The following is a 20,291-nucleotide window of genomic DNA, read 5'->3' as shown; positions in this document are numbered from 1 at the left end:
AACAGGTCGTCCTCGTCGTCGTCCTGTGCCACCATTTCCTGCCCTGCCAGTCCGTTCGGGGCGGCCGGTGTGGAACTCACAGTTTTAGGCGTCTCCAGGTGTGGAGCTGTGACGCTGTCCAAGTTCTTCGTCTCGCTCTGTCCGTTTGCGGGCTGCTTCTCTGCCGTGTGGCGGTCCAACGAGTTTGTTCCCTTTGAATCTTCCTTCTCTTCTTCCTCCTCCTCCACCTTCGTCTCCTTAGGCTTTTCCTCCTGCTGCTCCTCCTCCTCATCGTCGTCGTCATCCGAGTCGATGCGGTTCACTCGCTTTCGTATAGGCCGATCCTCCTCTGAAGAGTCGTCTGAGTCAGAGTCAGAGTCAGAGTCTCGAGACGCTCGCCTGCGTTTCAGCGCCAGCCGCCTGCGCCGCTGCCGGGAGTCTTCTTCGGAGGAATCGACTCTTCGCTTCACCTTCAGGTCCTTCGACTCGTCTTCAGAGTCTCTGGAGAAACTCGCTGGAAGGAAGAAAAACGTCGCATGAAACAACAATAGGGCTGAAATGATTAAATGGATTAATCGTGATTAAGTGATGAAATAACAGTCAACTAATTTAGTAGCCAATTAATTGTTAATTGGAGTGTACAGTTGCTATTCGCCAAAACTGTACAAAATGCATTTTGCAGTTAAAATGGAAAACCTTTTTCTGTAAACCTGTTCTATCCAGAACTCCTTAAGGTCACTTTTAGCTAAAGGAATGTTCTTATTACATTCCAGGCATTCTGCTGCTCCGATTAGCAGCAGAGACGGTTTCTGACTGACCGTCGCTGTCAGAGCTGTCCTGGTACCGCCTGGGTTTCATCTTGGCCCGGTTGGTTCCAGCCTGAGAGGCTTCGGACCCCGACGTCTCGCAGTAGTTCACCTCCTTCTTGTGGCTCCGCCGGGACCGCCGCCGACTCATGTCCAGGTCGCTGTCGCTGTAGTCACTCGACCGTTCCGTCTCTGCAGGGGAAATCAAGACTCAATTAGTAAAAATAAACTATTATAAATGTTTTTTTTTAATAAAAAATCTGGAAACAAGACTTTAAGCTGTAGATTCCTTTATATTTAGGGATCTTGTTTTATTTTATGCATAAATTTAAAACAGATTTTTCATTTTTAGTTAAATTTTTTGTAGCTTTTCCTAGAACTCTACTAGCTTGACGGATGGATGATGAATAAATAGTTGAATTTACGGTTTGACCAACTAATGGAGATGATAGATGGATGATAAACAATGGACCAATGACAGATGGAGAGATACATTTTCTTTATTATTAAGCAGAGATAAAAACTTGGTATTTCAGACCCAAACTCCCTTTAAAAATCATGTGAAAATCTGTTTATTTTGATCTGATTTATAATTAAAACATCATTTTTAATTGATTCCAACCCTTTTAGCGCCACTGTTAATCTACAGAGGTTTAATTTTCATTTCCTCCCTTGTTCACATTTATCAGCCAAACATAAGAGAGTTAAAGTCCAGCACGATTAAAAACCTCCAGAGTCTTCCTACCAATGTCGTCCTCCTCCACTTCATCATCCGTCTCTTCCTCTTCATCGTCCGAGTACCATTTGGGTCTCCTCCTCTTCCTGGAGCTCTGCCTGCGTTTCTGCGGCCTCCTTCTCCACGACGACGAGTGGCGCCGCCCGCCGTGGTCGCTGACGTTCGACTCCGCCTCCGTTTCCGGCTCTGTCTCGTTGTCGGACACGACAAACTCTTCCTCCGAGCTGAAACCGAATACGAGGGGTTCAGTGGAGACAGGAAACCACGGCGCTGAGGGCGAGACCGAGGGGTTAAAACGTACGTTTCACTGAGGCGAAACTCTTCCTCGCTCTCCTCTTCGTCCACAGTGCTGTCGCTGTCCAGGTCGTTGAGTCGCCGGCGCTTCTTCCTGCGCTGGGCGGCGTTGTGTCGCGGCGGCCGGCCGTTCTCCTTCCCTTCCTCCGCCTGCAGGATGGTGGAGATGTCCTTGCCTCTGTGGCCTGTGATGTTTGCCATGTCCTTACCCCGACCGGCTCCTGTGTTAAAAATTATCATGTAAAAATATGAAATACAAATATTAAAAAGCTGCTTTTTCAGGTGTTTTTAGTCAGGATGGAACATTTCCAAAAGTATTAAACTTATCAGAAATAAAGATCCTTCCTACCTCCACCTTCTGCTTCTTTGATGTCTTCCTCAATGGCCTCCTCGATTGCTTCATCAAATTCATCAAATCTGTAAAACAAAAACAGTCGTTCGCACAGTGTATGTTTGTAATTTAATGCATCAGTACGCATTAATGAGTTTTTCCAACAATTTCACAAGGATAGTTTTACTTTACATGAATCAGGGTTAATAGAACTTTAATCACAACATTTACAGTTTCACCCAAATTGGTTCAGGGTTCATACGCTTTCCCACAGTAAAATTCAAGGATTTTCAAGTTTTCAAACTTTCTCAGCACCATACTTTGGAAATAAAAACAATAACAAAATAGAAAAGATCATTTTAATTTGCTGTTATATATAATCTATTACTTTGTTACTGTTTTTTGTAGTAGTGTTCTACAGAAGGAACCAGGTAAACCAAAATAAAATTGAATGTTTGAAATGTCTCACAGACATTTTCTTCAGTAATCCCACCACAATTTATTCCGCATGTGCGCCCCCTTCTGGATGCTTTCTGCAGCAAAAATAAAGCTGCAAGTCCACTCCGTAAATTTCAAGATGTTGCACAAGTTGCATATGTTTTTCACAAACTTCGATTTTTATAAATGAAATCTGGGGTGTATGACTTTTATTTTCAAGTTAAAACCGTGAAAGAGGGTGTTCTTTCTTCTTCTGTTGTTGTCAAGTTAAAACGGCAAATGGTACACTTGTGAGTGCATCTGCCATTTCCACCCAACTGGGACACGCATCACAGAGAATCAAGCGCACCCATCCCCTTCACGACTCAGGCCCATCTGAAGTCTCTAAGGTAACTTGGCACACCTGTGCTCACAATGATCTCTGCAGACAAAGAGCTTCAAGCTTCCACAAAGACCACTGGTAGGAACTGGACGTTATGCCCAGTTTATATCATTTAATCTGCATACAGAAAACCAAATTAGCCTTGGTGATGTAATGGGTTTTATGTGTTTGGAATGTAGTTTGTTTGTTCATTCACTGTCAGCTTAAAAGTAGATTGTTAACATTACCTGGAAAACTAGTTAATTAGTTCATTGTGATCTGTAATTGTTTTTTTTTTTCCATTTGTTTGTAGGTTTTCAACCTGCTCTGTGACTTCTCTGACTACTTATGTGAAGTCATGGTGGTCTTACACTGTCAACTGAAATAATCTAAAGACAAGAAGAGAAGATAAATAAAAGATGTCGCTGAGATGAGTGGTTCCTGCATTTCTTTGAGGGAAACAAGCTTTTTCAAGTTTGGGCAGAAGCTGAGGTGGTTTAAAGAGAGCAAAAAACTTGACAGTTGTATTAATGTTTGCCTCAGACCTGTAGCTGATGGTTTTCTTGGCCCTCGTCGATCTGCGACCCCAGCTCTTACTCCGCTTTGCTTCTTTCTTCTCCTTGATGACGACCTCAGGTTTTTCTTGCTCCACTTCCACCTGCGACGGGTTCAACATCTTTTATTTCACAAACATGAGCAGGCGAGCCACTTGGTGTCCGGCCAGGCCTGGTTTGTACTTACAGAAGGCGTGATGATGTTCTCAACACTGATTCCCACATAAATCAGCCGCTCCTTCCTGCACAAGTTCAAAACGCATCAAGCAATTATAAACAGCTGCTGCAGTTCAAAACCTAATTTCAAAACTGATTTGTTTTGGTTTTTCGTTTCAAAATATAAGGGAAAAAATTGTTTTAGTCGTTTATAAAATAAATGAGAAAAACTGAATTTCAGATTTTTTTATTTTATTTTAATAGTTAAAGCAAAAACAACTTTATATTTTGTTGGTGCACCATTTGGGAAATTGTGGATTGAACAGCGGTTGTATTTGAAAAAGGAAAGAAGAGCTTTTTTTCTTGCGATTTTGTTTTAAAACAGAAAAACCAAACGATAAACTATAGATGGATTATTTTTCTTTGTACATGTCATTAAACCCTAAAAATTTATTTTAAGGTGTTTTTTTGCCAGGAATATCTTCAGTGATTATAGCTTAAAACATACAGCACAATATATGTGAACTTATTAAATGCATCAAATGAAAGACGGTCAAGTATGGAGGTCCCAAAATGCCAAATATAAAAAAAAATAAGCAACTCATTGAATGACTACTGAAGTATGTTAATTTAAATCTGTAAACAAATACAAAATTACATTTAAAACCAAATAAGTAATTGATAAAAATAATAAAAAAAATCTGATATGTTGCAAGATACATGATTTTCCCTAGTGGGGAATGTTGGTCTTCCTTCTTAAAGCCAGTGGGTGGGGCTAAAGCTGCTGTAGTGATATTTGGTCAAAAGCAGACTTCCTGTTTAGGTCAACCAATCAGTCATTAGTCAATCAATCAATAATTTTCTGGTGTAAAGAAGCACATAAACATTGACAACAGAAGGCTGTAGTGGGTCAGTGGGAGAGCAGAAATGAGAACTATAATTGAAAGCAGAAGAAGAAAGTCCCACCTCCTCTCGGCCCGTTCCTTCTTCTTCAATGAGGCGTCGAGGTTCTGCAGCTGCTCCTCCAGTTTGTCGCAGAGCTGCTTCTGCAGATGGAAACAAAAGAACATCCATCCCTCATTCAGAGCTCTTTCCCACTTGTATCTTTGGTTAGCGACAGTCTGGCATGAACGTACATGCTGACAGGGCGGGCAGAACCATTCTCCATCCGGGATGACCATGAGAGGCGGCCGCAGGCAGGCGGTGTGGTAGCCGCTGTCACACGAGTCGCACAGCAAGATCTGCAGGAGACGGTCAGATCAAGACACAAAAGATTCTGTTTGCATCCTCATACATTTTGTTGCTCCGTTTTATATAAACGTTATCATTTCAAGGATGTTTTTGTCTCTTTTTGTTCTATTAACCTAGAGGTCGTTCAATCAGGTACCCAGTTTTTGGATTTTCAGTAAAAATGACAATTTTTGGTTTTATCTGACATTTTTACCCTAAAATGCAGTTTTAATAAAAAAATAAAAAAATACACATAGCTGCAATGAACAAAACATAACTAACTAAAGCTAAAGTATCTTTGACTCATGACTGCGCCTCATTGGTAGAAAAATACTTTTAACTGGATCGTAAAAATCCCTACGACTGAAATTATATGATCAGCTCGTTTCGTTTATTTACATCTTTTAAAATATTTCTGAAAAAGGCTTAAGTGAAAAATATCAAAATATCAACAAAATTTCTTCAGATTGTGCTGACTTTTCTCATCTGATTAATCAATTAATTGTCAGGATAAACGATTAGTAAAATAATTGTTAGTTGCAGGTCTTAATGCAAAACTCTGGAAATGATTACAAAAGAAAAACAGCCTTCTAACCCATATATAAAGAATTTCATTTTTGTTGTGACAACACTTGTTCTGTGTTTTGTCTGTTTCTCCTTTGTTGCTCTTTGTTCTCTTTGCTTATCTGATTGGTTATTTTACAGATTATCTGTTTGCTAATCTGTACTGTTTGTTTTGTCTGCATTAATTGGTGATCAAGAAAAAAACTAAATATTTCAAGGAATGGCTGAAGGTTTGCAGACCAGCAGAGGCCCCGCCCACCCACCAGCTCAGGATGATTTGGAAGACCACAGTGTTTGCACGGGTCGTCGTTTGGAGGTAGATCGTCGTCGGAAGACGTGGACGAGTCCGAGCTCCGCCTCTCCCGGTTCCGGTTCCTCCTCTTCCGGCTTCGCTCGACCTTGTAGTCTTCGTCGCTGTCGTCCTCCTCCTCGCTCTCCTCCTCTTCGCTCAATGACTCCTCGCTGTTCTCGTCCTCGTCGTCAGAGTTTTTCCTTTTCCTGCGCGTTCGAGTGTTGGACCACCGAGTTCTCCGCCTTTTTCTCCCCTGAAAACAAAACAATTCAATTTAGTAACAAAAAAAAAATATATATAAAAATCCCTGGATCAGTTTAAAAATGATCAGAAATAATAACCAGATATTGGTCTTACTTTGGGTTTTGGCTGGCCCTCCTGATCAGCCTTTTTCTCTTTGGGTTTCTTTTGAACAGTCTTCACATCCGCCTTTTCCTCTTCCTCCTCCTCTTCTTTCTTGTCTTGGTCTTTGTCATGGTCCTGAGCAAAAGGAGTGGGCGGGAGTTTCTCCATCTTCTTCTCCTGAACCTCCACGGCCTTCTGCGTTGGCCTGGAGATCCTCGGCGACCGCCTCAGACACCGCCCCGTGTTCGTGTCTGACTCCGAGTCACCGTGGCGATCCTCCCTCTGCAGCTCGGCTCTTCTTCTGTGCGCCGGTGGCCTATTTCGTCGACGTGCGCCCTCTTGTGGTGGAGAGCCCCCGTCGCCGTTCCGCACCTGTTCTGGTTTCCTGCTGCAGTCTGCAGGCGCGTCGCCGGCTGCTCCTTTGGTTTGTTTTTCTGGCATTTCTTTTGAGGACTCTGATTCTTTGCTTGAATTTGTTGGACTCGACTCAGTTTTGTTTTGCTTCTGAGCTTCTTCATCCGTTATTTCACTTTTTTGGGAATCATCCTCCTTTCCTTTGTCAGGCGAAATTTCTTTCTTATTTTCTGATGGTGGCTCCTTGATTGTCAACGACACTTCCTCCTCTTTCCGTTTAGATCCTGTTTCTTTGGGGGATTTTTTCTTCTCAGCAGGACTGGATGGTTTATCTGTCTGTTCGCAGGATTTCTGTTCAGAGTTTTTCTCATCGGTTTGCATCTTCGTCTGATTGTTTTCATCACCCGATTCTTCTCCTGTAAGCCTGGAGTCGCATATCGTACCATCTTTGCAGTTTGAATCTTTCTTTACGTCTTGTCGATTTTCTGAACTCACCTCTTCAACGTCGTCACTCTTTCTGTTTGGTGTACCTGACTCTGATTTGTCTTTGTTTACATGAGGTGCTTCTGTTCTCTCTCCTGATTTGTCAGTGATTATTGGTTTGTCTGTTTTTGCATCAGCACACTGAATTATCGTAGCTTTAGGTTCTGCAGATTTCTGCGCAGGATCTTTATCTGAAGGATCCTTTATTGTTGAATCCTTCTCCGACAGGTCTTTCTCTACAGGACCTGTTTTCATTGCATCTTTAGCCACAGGATCCTTTTCTGCTGGATCTTTCTCCGCAGAAACTTTTTTCAGCACATCCTTCGTTGCAGACTCCGTTTCTACAGAATCTTTTTTTGTTGAATCTCTCTCTGTAGGATCTTTTGTTGGATCTTTTGTCAAATCTTCCGCCACAGGGCCCTTTTCTGCAGAAATCTTTGTCGTCTGATCCTTCTTTGCAGACTCCATCTCTGCAGGATTTTTTGCTGTTAAATCTTTTATTGTTGGATCTCTTGCCACAACATTTTTTGTTGAATCTTTCTCTGCACAATATTTCTCCACTGGAACTTTTGTCACCAGATCTTTCTCAACAGAATCTTTTCCTGCAGAGACATTTTTTGTCTGATCTGTTTCTACAGAATCTTTTGTCGTCAAATCTTTCTTTGTAGGATCTTTCTCTGCAGAAACATTTGTCAAATCTTTCTCTACAATATCTTTTTCTGGAGAAACTTTCTCTGCAGGATTTTTTGTCATTGACTCTTTTATCAACTGTTCGTTCGCCACAGGATCTTTCCCTACAGACGTCTTTGTCGAATCTTTCTCTGCAGGATCTTTTTCTGCAGAGAAGTTTTTTGTCTGATCTTTCTCTACAGGAGAAAGGATCATTGGATCTTTCTTTGGAGGATTTTTCTCTGCAGGATCCTTTGTCATTAGCTCCTTTATTGTTGGATCTTTCGCCACAGGATCTTTTTCCGTTGAATCTTTCTCTGCAGAGTCTATCTCTGTAGGATCCTTCTCTGTAGGAACTTTTGTCACCAGAACTTTTTCTGCAGGATCTTTTTTCATCTGACCTTTCTCTGCAGGATCTTTTATCATCTGAACTTTCTCTGCAGGATCTTTTATCGTCTGAACTTTCTCTGCAGGATCTTTTGTCGTCTGAACTTTCTCTGCAGAATCTTTTATTGTCTGACGTTTCTCTGCAGAATCTTTTTTCGTCAGATCTTTCTCTGCAGAAACTTCCTGTGCAAGATCCATGTCTTTAGTTTTGTTGCTTTCCTTCATGTCTTTCGCTTCAGATGAATCCGACTCGCCAACACTCAACTCTTTTTTCGATTCGGATACGTCCGTTTCCACACAGGAAATGGAAATCCTGATGTTACCATCAGGATTTGCTTCACCTGTTTCTTTTGCTTTGACCTCTGCTGGTTCGGATTCGTCCATTTTCTCCTCTTCTTCCTGATTGGATGATTTGTCCCCGTCTTCACACGCCAGCGTTGCTTCTTGGGGAGGTTTGTTTGTTTCTCTGTTTTCAGTTTTCTTTTCTTCAGTTCTTGTCGAGTCATCCTGGAGTGATTTATTGCCACCTGCAGCAGCAGCAGGAAGGTTTTCCGTGGGTTTATCTTTACTTCTCTGTTTCTCGGGTTCTCCGTCCACTGGAGGCAAAACTTCGCCGTTCACCTGATCGTTTATTCTCTGAACTTTCTGCTCCAGATTTGACTCGGGAACAGAGAGATTTTGTGCTGTGATGGTGCCGTTTTTCTCACCAAAGTCCTCGCTGAACTTCATTCCCCGTTTCTTCAGTGGGATTTTGGCCTGCTGGTCATTTTTCAGGGTTTGCTGGATCTCCTCCGAGCCGCTCTTCTTCACCTCCTCTCCCTTTACAGCGGTGCAGTGTGGCGTCGGGTCGGTCGGAGGCGGTTTGGAGTCCGCCGCCTCCATTGGCTCCTCTTTGATGCTTTGAGCCTTGGTGCTGACGGTTTCTGAAACGAGTTCTGGCTCCAGTTTAGCTTCGATGACGCCGTTTAGTGGCAGTTTGCTTTCTGGTTTCACCTCCGAGTTTTCTGTTCCTTCATTTTTGTCTTTCAGGTCTTCATCCGACGTATCGTCAGCCTTTTTTGTGTCGCCTTAAAAACAAGACATAAAGCATGAGATGGGTTTGGATTCAATTCAAAATTTAACATTTTAATTCAAATGCAAATCTTTGAATTTCAGTTCAAAAATTAATTGAAATGTATTTTGGATTTTTAAATCAAAATATTTTGTAAATAAATAAAATGTGATTCTTTTCTTCCACTAAACTTTCCATTAATATTAGTGTTACAGCTAATAGGCAAAAAACTAATTCATCAAGACTCTATGTAGGATTGTCACAATAAATTGTCCCAGAAATTATGGCGATAAATGATAAAATGTTATTTTGAGACCATTTTCAACTTAATAACTTAATAAAAGTGCAGGCTTATTAATTCTGGTATCTGGTATCAAAGATAAAAAAAAATTCTAAAAAACATTTACAGTGGAACTGGAAAACATTTTAAAAATAAACAAAACAACAATAATTAAAATGGATTATGAAATCTCCGTGACCAAAACTGCATTCTGAAAAATAATCATCCTTCAGCTTAGACAGGGAAAACAGGCAAAAGGGACAGGTAATGTAAACTATCTTGCAGCGTTTCTCAAAAATGTCGGCTTTTCAATGACATTAGAGGGGCAGGTCTCTCTAAAGACTGTTGTCTGTAGAGAAAATGATTGTGCCTTATAACGCAATTAATTGATTTATTGCTTATTTTGAAAGAATTTGAACAAAATTACTGGAATAAACTAACTGTGCAGTGGATTTTTCCTCTATTGATCTCCAAAAGTGCTCCTGTGGTTGATTATTTCATGATCAGGGTGTAAAAATGGGGCTTCAGCAGTCCAACCTTTGTCTTTGTCTGCCTCCCCCTCTGCTTTACTTTTTTGTTCCAGGTCTCTCTTCAGCAGCTCGGGATCGATTTGTGTCTTTAGGAGAGCGACAACTTCAGCTAAGTCATTTCTGGTTCTAAAGGAGGAAAAATAAACACATTTTACTGATCAGTCTGCAGACATCAAGACATTGTTTTACTGTGGCTGGAGCATTTAGATGCCAGCCAACCTAACGATGCATTTCCAGGACGCGCCGTCCAGGTCATCCTGCTCTTCTACGTAAACCCGCACGTTGTCGTCCTGGTCCAGCTGGAACCAATACATTTGCCCGTCCTTGTCCCGGCCAATCGGCTGCAGCCGCATTTTGTCCGGATCTTCATCGTTGATGGCGGTCTTGAACTTCACATTCTCGTCGAATTGGATCTCACATAAATACTGAAGCAAGAACAAGGAAAATAGGGAAAATGATGGAAATTTTTTTACAAGAATAAAGTTTAAATATTACAAGAATAAAATCACAATACTATCAGAATAAAGTTAAAATATTACAAAAATAAAGTTATAAGAAAATAAAGTAGTACTATTACAAGAATGAAGCCCTAATATTGCAACAATGTAATATTTTGAGAATAAAGTCATAATTTTTTTACTTTATTTTTGTAATTTTATTTTGTTATTTTCTTAGCGAGGCCATTATACTCAGTCGCTGCTGCCTCATCCTTACTTAATGTCAACTTAAAGCCCAGTAACAAAAATTGAGCTAATTAAATTCTTCAAAGACTAAAAATGTTTGTGTCCAATCCGTCTGCTTGTCATGTTTTTCTTATATATGCAGATAGAAGCAGATTACTGAGGAAGAAACATTGCAAAAAACCTTGCAAATGTTTCTAAAATAAAACCACAAAATCTGTGATTTTTATTGTAAGAAACAAAGAAAATACAAACGATCATGAAATCCTGAAGGGACTGGGTCATGAATCCAAACCTGCTAAGTTTTATCAACTGAAATTAAATTCAGTTTAAACGCATAAAGAAGTAAACTTTCATTAGTGGGCCCAGCAGACTCTTACCTTCAGGATGTCTGTCTTGCACTCCATGGACAGCTCCTTGTAGCCGTTCTGCTCCAGTTCCCACGCCCAGGTTGTGTTGAACTCCTGGCATATCTGCAACAAAAACAAAACTGACTGACTGAAACTCCAGGGGAAAAAACTATTTACCAAGAGAAACCATTAAACTATTAACTTGAGTAATGTCAGATACTTTGTTTTATTATTATTGAATGATACAAAAACAAGACATGCAAAGTTTCACGTACTTATAACCAACTGCGTCTTGATTTAATTTATGAAATTGGGAAAATGTTGATTTTTAAAGCAAAATCTGCAGCTGAAAACAGAACCCAGCTGTTTTATGATAAGTCAAGTCTGAGATTTGTTCTGCATTAAAGCATTGGTCTTTACATATATTTATATACGAACAGTCACTCTGGAAAAATTAGCAAAAAATAGAAATTCATCCTGGTTAGCGCTCAGGTTCAGGATTGATTGATGCAAAAGCATTTCTCAGTTTCATCTTTGACCTGATGGCAAGAAGCTGGATTCTATGATCTTCAAACAAATGAACCAGAGGGCCAGTTGAACTTGAAGCTAAAGTGCTAAAAATCAGAATGTGATACATAAAGTAGGTAAATATTGCATAAAACAGTCTGAAAACCACATTTCTTTTTTCCATTCTTCCTTCTGCAGACATTTAAAATCATAAAAGCAAACTTCATCCTTTTCCACTAAGCAGCCTGAAGGCTGAGAGCTTACCTTGACGAGGTATTTCTCCCATCTGTCTGCAGAAACCGACTTCCCAATCTTCCTTAGCAGCTTGACATGAAGATCAACCAGCAGCTTTGGAACTGAGGAGACAGGGAAACGTTACCTGGATGACAGATTCACACCTGGATCTGAGCAGATTAACAAGTTTTTAAACAACATGCTGACTCTTCCTCAACGTGGATTCACCGACCTGAAACTCTGGGCTGATATCAATATTTGGTTCTAAGAAGAGAAGCTTATTTGCAAGACAATTCAAATTCAATTCAATTCAGCTTTACAGGAGGAAAATGTAAAGGAAGACAAACACCTGGATGAGTCTCTCTAGATTTAAAACCAGAAAATTCAGATTAAATAAATAAGTGAAACATAATGAAAACATAACAGAGAAAATACAAATACAAATAAAAATACACTGTAAACCTATTACCCTGATAGAAAACAAATAAATGAAATAAATAAGGAATTTTTGGTTAATTTTATGGACTACTTTTTTTTTAATCTTTTTAAATTTGAAAATAAAATTATGAAAGACAGCTTACACTAATAATTAGATACATTCTTACAATTATATTTATATATATATAAATACACACTAAAAATGGTTCTTATAGATTCATCTATAAGAAAAAAATGACTTTGCTGATAAAAGTTAAAAAAATAAAAAATAAATAAATAAATAAAAAAGGCAACATTTTCCAAATAATTTAGTTAGGTGAACTAATTTTTTTAGGCTTAAAATATTAAAAATTGTTTTTATAGAAGGTATAAAAATAAGTTGCATCTATAAGAAAAAAGCAAGAAAATTAAAGAGCTGCACAGAGCTGCACAGTGGCGCAGTTGGTAGAGCTGTTGCCTTGGAGCAAGAAGGTTCTGGGTTCAATTCCCAGTGGGTTTTCTCCCAGTACTCTGGTTTCGTCCCACAGTCCAAAAACATGACTGTCTGTCCCCAGGTGTGTGTGTGTGCATGGTTGTTTGTCCTGTGTTGCCCTGTGACAGACTGGTGACCTGTCCAGGGTGTAGTACCCTGCCTCTTGCCTGCTATGTCAGCTGGAGACAGGCACCAGCAACCCTCCTGACCCCACAAGGGTATAAGAAAATGGATGGATTAAGTTACACTAAAATAAAAATCAGAATTTTAAACACTGTTGCTTAGTATTTGGATTATTAAATATTATCACAGGAGCATTTTTTAAAGGTTTTGTTGGCTCTAGTGGCCTTTACTCAAAAGTAGTTCAACAGGAAAGAGGGTTATGAGAGATGGGGAAGACATGCAGCAAATGTCACCAGGCCAGGAATCGAACCTGCAACCACTGGCATTAGGACTAAGGCCTCAATACATGGGTTGTGCTTTGCCCCTGCGCCACCACAAGAGCATTTTTAAGATTGAATTTTATTACTGATCTATAAACAAACTTGCTGTCTTTATATCATTCATAATATTTTTATTAAATATGTAACATTATTTCTTTCAAATGAATACAAAGGATATTTGCCCTTTCTATTAATTTACTTTCTAACAAATGAGTGAATCTACTTGTTTTGACTGAGACGACCTGTTCAGTTAAATGAAAACTATTTCAACCATATCATTTTGTCTGAGCGGTCCATGAAGTTCAGACAGAATTTTACAGCAATAAAGATCAATGACTGTAAATCTATTCCATAATTTACAAATAAACATGTCACACAAACTTAAAGACAAATTTAAAACTCAAATTTAAAAGCATTTTTCTGTCATTTTGGGTTGATTCACACTCAAAAAAGGATGATTTATTTTAAAATAAAAATAAAATCAGGTATTTTTGTATGTTTGAATTTAAAATTATGGCAATTTTACACCTGAAGACATTCTGTAACATTACGAGCTGCAGGTTTTCAATATTATGAAGGGGTGCGTTTTCTCTACCTGTTGCTGCAAGTTGTTTTAAACAATAACATAGCGCCCCCCTTAGATGATTTATTGCCATTACATGTCAGCATTTAAAAGTAGCTCCTTAGAGTGGAGATAAACTCAATCTAATCTAATGAACACATCACGCTGCTCTGAGAAAATGCATCACGTTGGATCTATTTAGGATTTTTCATTACGATTAATTTAATAAAATAAAGTTTCCACAGTGCAGCTTGAGCACATGTTAATGAGAGGTAGAAATTAAACCCCAATCAGCAGCACTTCAAATAGGAAGCGCACGAAAAGCGTCAAGTTAGCCACAATAAGCACCGGAAGACAACGTATCGACATTTTAAACAACATAAACACACATTTAAAATAGATTAAAATATTATTCACAAAGACTAACTTGCCTAAGTAATACAAGTACTTGCTGAAGTTACTTGTAAATAGGAAAATACATGATGATAAGTCTGCTTGGGTATTTAAATGAGTTTTATTTTGAAAGTCAAGCCGGATTTCGTCACCCTTGCAGCTAACTTAGCCTCAGCTCAGCTATCCACTACCTGAGAATATATTTAACTGTAAATAAAGTGCATAATCCAACATCCGTGTAACACTCTGACCGATTTATCAGCAGCATACGGTTTTACACGGCTTATTGCGAGAACTCGCATCACGCCCACGAACACACAGACAGTGTTTTCACCGCACATTTATGCTTGTGTTGTTGCACGAGAAGCAGATAAAGGCTGGGGAAAAATTAAGCTCAATTCAAAAGCTAAAAAGTGACAGAAAACATCGAACAAATCGACATGTTTACGTTTTAATCAACATGGAAATATGCGGGGAGACGTTTAAAACCTTGAATAGCATGGCTGGGAGGCGGTGGAATTGAGTTTAAGTAAACACGAAGGTTAAAAAAATCCACACAATAACAGCTAACATTAGCGGTTAGCACGTTAGCTCAGTCCCATTATCATTAATGCAAGGCAGGAGCCTCTCCGCGTCCTCCGAGCCTCCTGCTGCGGGCTTTCTCACCCTACCTGAGGATGTGTCCTGCAGGTATCTCTCCAGCTGAGGGAAGGTGAGCTCCGGCAAGTCCAACAGGGCTCCGTATCGCTCCAGGAACGAGCAAACCACGGCGTAATTTGGACACAAACCGGGGGGAGAACTCGCTGTTGCCGCCGAAGCAGCCATCTTTTCCACACCAGTGTCAAGCCCCAGCGGCGAAAGTGCACACGACTTCCGGTGTTGTTACAAAATAAAACAATACCGGAACAAGGGATGCTAAGTACAAGACAGGTGCCATCCTTTGTTTTTTACACTTAGATGACGTGATTTGTTTTCCTGAAAACAAAAACATTTTAAAAACGTATCTTTTCAAATAAATTGTAATCTTTTCTCTTGGATTACAATGATATATTTAACCATTCATTCACTTTTGTTGTCAATATAGAAATAACCCTAATTGTCCCTTTCAGGATATTAGGATTTGATTGGATTAAAAATGGCAATAAATGTTTCACTAGAAATTAAGTATTTAAGTGTTTTCCTCAGTACTGCATTTTATTCTATATATTTAATAAGTGTCATATAGCTGACTGGCATGTGATATATAATTAGTTGAAATTGGAAGCTTATGCACTGAATAAAAAAACACAAATGCTTTTTCCACTGTCTGAAGTTAAATCAGATTAAACTTATCCTGGGTTAATGTCAGTCTGAGTTACCAAAACAATTTCTATTCACTTTCAATTTGGAAATAACCTTTATGAAGTAACATACTTTTCATTAAACCCACATTTCTACTTTTTTTTTTTTAATTGGTCTTATGTAATATTCTAATTTTAATTGTCAGGTTTTCATTTACCATTAGAAGAAAGTCATCGTGATTAAGCAAAATTAAGGTGTTAAAACATCAGTTTTTGTCTAATTAATCTATACAGTGTGTCTCAATTGGTGCTGAAGTACTGAAATAAATTGAGTTTTCAACAATCTAATTTAGCAAATTAATTTGCAAATAGTCTCTATTAAAGATTTAGAACAAAAATAGGATTTTTTGGTACAACTACATCCTTTTAAGATCTAAATGGAGAAAAAAAACAAGTGTGAACAATTAATGTTATTTATTTATCCTAATCACTTAAAATGATTAAGTTTCAGATGCCAAACATTTAAAGGGAAATGGCTAATTTGTATGACAATGGAACAAATTTTATTATCTCTGTGTCTAAAAAACCCAATTTATTTAACACAATCTTAAGCTAGATATTAAAGGTTTGCTGGTTGCAGACCCCAGTCTAAGACCAGAGGTGAAGCTTGGAGCGTAGATGGTCCAGTTTTCTCTTCATTATAAAAACAAAAACTGCAGAAATGTTCATCTGTTCGTCCCTTAAATCCAAGCTGAGATTTGGAAGATGCCTTGTAATGAAGGTCTTCATTACTTGGAAGTACAACACTTAAAATGTGTGTTAAATGATTAAAAAATTCATGTTGAATGATAAAAGAAACGGATACAGAGATTGAAGTATTTTATTGATTGTGTGTTTTTATGCAGTGGCATCTCAGCTGGAACTGATGGTGTCCTGTTAAAATACAACAAACTATAATCTATGGTGATTGTCTGAAATGCACTGAAATGTTTGAAGGCTTTGTGTGGGTGTGGCTTACCTCTCTCTTCCTCTGCAGGGTGTTCAGGCTAAAAGATTCCCCAGGGGCCAGAGCATCTTTTAAAGGTTCCGGAAGAGGTCAAAGTAGATGGAAGAGGGGGAGCAATAGAGCTATGCACTTTATAAATTTAATGTTGGATTTATATTTATACCGATAGAAATGTGTTTTTAGAGATGCTTAAAATGAATAGCATTTGGTAATGTATATTATTCTGAAGATTTTGTTATTTTGTCAGTTTGTTTGTGTGTATGTATTTTGTTTTACCCTGTTTCTTGGTGGGTTTGTTAATTGGAACAGCCAGGGACTATAAAAGGCTGCATGTTGGCCACATTAGGGTGGTTGCTGCTGAGACCCTAGGCCTTTGTAAGCAGGGTTGTCTGTGTGTTATATGTTGGTGAATAAACTCCCAGTGGGATTGCACTGTTTCTCTGCCTCAAGTCTCCTACTTCCTCCAGCTGCTAAGGGCCGTTCTAACATGCCTGAAGTTCTGAGATCTTTGCAGACTTTATTATATAAAATATTTAAAATACAACAAACCAGAGAAGAGAGTGGAGTCTTGGTTGTTTCGTTTAAGCTATCTTTATTTCACATTTATTTGTACACAATAAATACAGTCAAACATCCACTGGTGTGTAAATCTGAAGATTTAATGTCTGCAGAGCCAACATTAAAAATGGGAATTTTATCAGTGAACTGGGCGTTAAATCAGGACCAGTAGCAGGTTTAAAACAACAACAATAACGTCTCTGATGGAAACGAGACGTCAGTCTGATTTCATTTTAATACAACAGGGTAAACGCAAACTTCAAAAATAAGTTTGATGTCATTCAGATCTCAAGGAGATCAATGAGAACACAGCAACGAGGCTGACAGATATCTCTTTCCCTCTGATCTAATTATCTACTGTTTAATAAAAAGGTCTTTATTTCTGAATCTAGTGAAACAAACAGAGAAAATGCTATTATTATTTTTTCTTTTTTTTTCTTTTACAGATATCCATCTCCAAGTTTTCTGTAAACTATTCATGTTTCAAAAACAGAAGCAGTAAAGACACTACGGTGGCTATTTAAGGCTAAATAACACAAAGAGCTGATAAAATAAATGCTTTTATACGAATACGGCTTTCAAACAAACCTCAAACATCAACAATACTGAGAGGGAACAAGAAGACGTGAAGAAAGTGCTTCGCTAAGAAATGGGACAGCTAGCGTTTGCTAGCATCTCCAGCTAGCAGCTGCTAGCATCTCCAGCTAGTAGCTGCTAGTAGCTCCGGCCAGTGGTTGCTAGCTGCCCCAGATGGTAAAAAACATTAAGATGGAACAATCTGAATGATCTGCAGGGTTCCTGAACGGCTTCCATCAAAAAGGAACTCGAGATTTAATTCCTAAAATTTTAAAGATAAAAACATAAGGAAGGAAGGAGGGAAGGAGTGATGGAGAGATACAAGAAAGAAAGGAAGGGAAAAAAGGATACAAGGAAGGAAACTGGGAGGGAGGGAAGAATGGATACAAGAAAGGAATAAAGGACATAAGGAAGGATGGAAGGGAGGCCATCAAGGATGGAAAAAAATAGATGGAATTAAGGATTGAAGGAGGGAGGTAAGGAAGGAAAGATGACACAAGGAAGGGAAAAAAGGGACAAAGACAGAAGGTTGAGAGGGAGGACATAAAGAAGGAAGGAAGCTGAGCATTTAGGGAACAAAGTCTGGAGATTTTTTTTCCTTTTCTCTTATTTTTCCACTTTTCCAGACCTGAAAAATCCTGAAATCATATTCCAGATTTTTTTATTTTCCCTCAGACTGCGAAGAAACCCTGAACATCACAAAAACATCCAAAACTGGATGTCAGGACACAAAAACAACAAGACGTTACACTAAGTGTGTGTTTATGTTACAGGATTCCTTAAACTGCTTCTAAAGCGAAAACAAGGGCATAAAAAAACAAACAAAAAAACAAAGAGGAAGTCACTGAAAGGAGAAAAACAAACAGAATTGCCACTTTTCCCTTTGTTGGTGTAACTGTTTCCAGTTACGCTGCGTTGAAGGCGGAGAGGACCGGCCTCGGCCGTGTGGAGTCGGGATCAGACCAGAGTTTTATTTTATCGGCGGGTCATGTGATCAGGAAGCTGCTACTTTATCAGGAACACAAAAAAAATTAGCAGTAAAAGATCGCTCTGATTGGGCACATAAAAATGTAAAAAAATAATAATAATAATAATCTGCCACTAATTTTAATCTGTAAGATGGAAAAGTGTGACATTTAATAAAAAATAAATGAGGATAACATTGTAGTTTCTGACAGATTTATAACTTAGGAAGATTTCCATCTTATTCGTACTTTGAAAAATAAAACTAAACAAGTTGAAAGTAGAATTTAAAAGCATGGTTTTGGCCAAGAAAAGCATGAATGGCCTGAAAATATCCATAAAATGAATCAAACTTTATTGTTTATCACAGTATTCTTCAGCTTGGGATTGAAAAGATGGACCGTGGGGAAGTTATTTCTTTTTCAGCAGGAAAACAAATAAATAAGAAGCCAGGAGGTGATTAGCATCAGCAGCTAAATCCTGCCTCCTCTAATATTCATTAGATGAGTGCGGAAGCTCTTAACTGCCAGGAAATAAACTCAGGAGCAAAAGCTCTTTTAAACGAGAAAACCTTCTGGTTTAAACAATATCAAAAACACAAAATACTAATACAAGATTTATTTTATGTCATTAAAACTAAAATATCTCTTAAGCAAGAAATCTGTCAGAGGAGCGTGTTTTTATATCTCATTACAGCGTCAACGTTTTTCAATTCAACATTTTTTCTTTTAACAAAAAAACTTTCTCGTTACAACACTTTTACTGTTTTTGACAAGTGCAGTTTATTTAACGTCTTTTTCTCATGTTGTGGAGAAAACTTTTTCTGTTTTAACATTTTTTCTTATTTTAACAAAAAACTTTGTTTTAATATATTTTCTTTTTTTTCCCCAATGAGAAAACTGCCGTTTTAATGAGACACTGTTTCTGCATTCATTTCCATGCTGGTATTTAAATGCTTACATATTTTTAAGAAATTAGAAAATAAAACGAATCACATTATAATGAGAGAAGCTAAGATTTTCTGTTACATAGTACAAAAATCTTAACACCTGCAACTAAGCCACATTTTTAATTATGAATTTCAACGTTTTATCTGGACTTTGTGCTGAATCTAAAAGCGACAGCCCACTTCCAGACACAAGATGAGGATGCAAATTTAAATTACATATCATCATAATCAAGAACTTAAATTATTAAAAGTTGAAAAGATAAAACATAATTAAGAGTTAAATTTGTTTTCTTAATGAGCTTTAGGGTAAATTTTAAATTGTAAATTTAACGTGAACCGGTTTAAATGAGGCCAAACTTACTGAAAATCAGTAAATTATGTGGAGCTAATCACCTCCAGGAAGTCAACGTGGCTTCAAAAGTGTTCCTTAAAGTGCAATCCACTCTGCTGACTACGAGTTGTTTCCTTTTCTGTAAACTTCCCTTAATTTACTAGGAGAAAATGTAATTTTTTTTTGGTATTGTAAATATTCCAGATGCAGATAAAGCAGATGATGTTCCTCGTTTGCGTTAACTGAGCAGGAAAAACAGACGATAAAGGCACATTATTCCGACCCTCTGAGGTTCCGGACGTCTCCAGGCTCTCTCGGGGCGTTAAGCGTCCTCCGGTTTATTTGGGGGTGTCGGTGTTAGAGCAGTTTCACACCAGCGTGATCTCCACCTCCTCCCGGCGCTTTACCTGGCCGCGAGGATGCTGCTTTGGGGGAGGAGGAGCTGCACGGACCTGCAACACACCCAACAGGACAGACAAAATCACAACAAAGTTGCTTTTCAAAATACAATCATGATAAAAAAATTAAAAAAAAAGGAAAATACACCCTACTCTGTTTGAAAAATACAACAAAATAATACTACAGGGTTTGCACTCTCTTCCCACAGTAAAATTCGAGCACTTTTTAAGCATTTTCAAGGTAAGTTTTCAAACCTTTCTAACACCAAAACAATAAAATAAAGACAGCTCCAATTCATTATTATATGAAG

At 38.4% G+C, this 20,291-nt stretch overlaps 2 protein-coding genes and 1 long non-coding RNA gene across 3 annotated transcripts in view; 1 reads left to right on the top strand and 2 right to left on the bottom strand.

The window, feature by feature from the left end:
* Positions 1-5: 5 nt before the first annotated feature.
* Positions 6-14,782, bottom strand: rsf1b.1 (remodeling and spacing factor 1b, tandem duplicate 1; the record flags this gene model as incomplete). Its single annotated transcript, XM_007542889.2, has 16 exons — positions 14,591-14,782; positions 11,642-11,733; positions 10,901-10,993; positions 10,060-10,265; positions 9,848-9,966; positions 6,099-9,046; positions 5,713-5,994; positions 4,792-4,896; positions 4,622-4,701; positions 3,687-3,741; positions 3,491-3,603; positions 2,165-2,232; positions 1,823-2,036; positions 1,531-1,745; positions 798-977; positions 6-493 (listed from the first exon to the last, which is right to left on the bottom strand). Coding segments are annotated over exons 1-16 (5,412 nt in total), but the record flags the coding sequence as incomplete, so codon positions are not given.
* Positions 14,783-16,302: 1,520 nt separating this feature from the next.
* LOC107834738 (uncharacterized) overlaps positions 16,303-20,291 on the top strand; it is an 11,263-nt gene continuing 7,274 nt past the window's right edge. Inside the window, exon 1 of the long non-coding RNA XR_001660552.1 lies at positions 16,303-16,451. This is a non-coding gene — a long non-coding RNA (uncharacterized LOC107834738). The remainder of the gene's footprint in view (positions 16,452-20,291) is intronic.
* LOC103131283 (F-BAR and double SH3 domains protein 2-like) overlaps positions 16,781-20,291 on the bottom strand; it is a 40,614-nt gene continuing 37,103 nt past the window's right edge. The window contains exon 20 of the mRNA XM_007542888.2: positions 16,781-20,034. Coding sequence (XP_007542950.1) covers positions 19,951-20,034 — 84 coding nt within the window. The 3' untranslated portion in view covers positions 16,781-19,950. The remainder of the gene's footprint in view (positions 20,035-20,291) is intronic.

Source organism: Poecilia formosa, unplaced genomic scaffold, assembly GCF_000485575.1.
Source record: "Poecilia formosa unplaced genomic scaffold, Poecilia_formosa-5.1.2 Scaffold738, whole genome shotgun sequence".
NCBI lineage: Eukaryota > Metazoa > Chordata > Actinopteri > Cyprinodontiformes > Poeciliidae > Poecilia > Poecilia formosa.
Note: the sequence above shows the minus strand (reverse complement) of the source record. Positions and strands in the feature narration are given on the sequence as shown.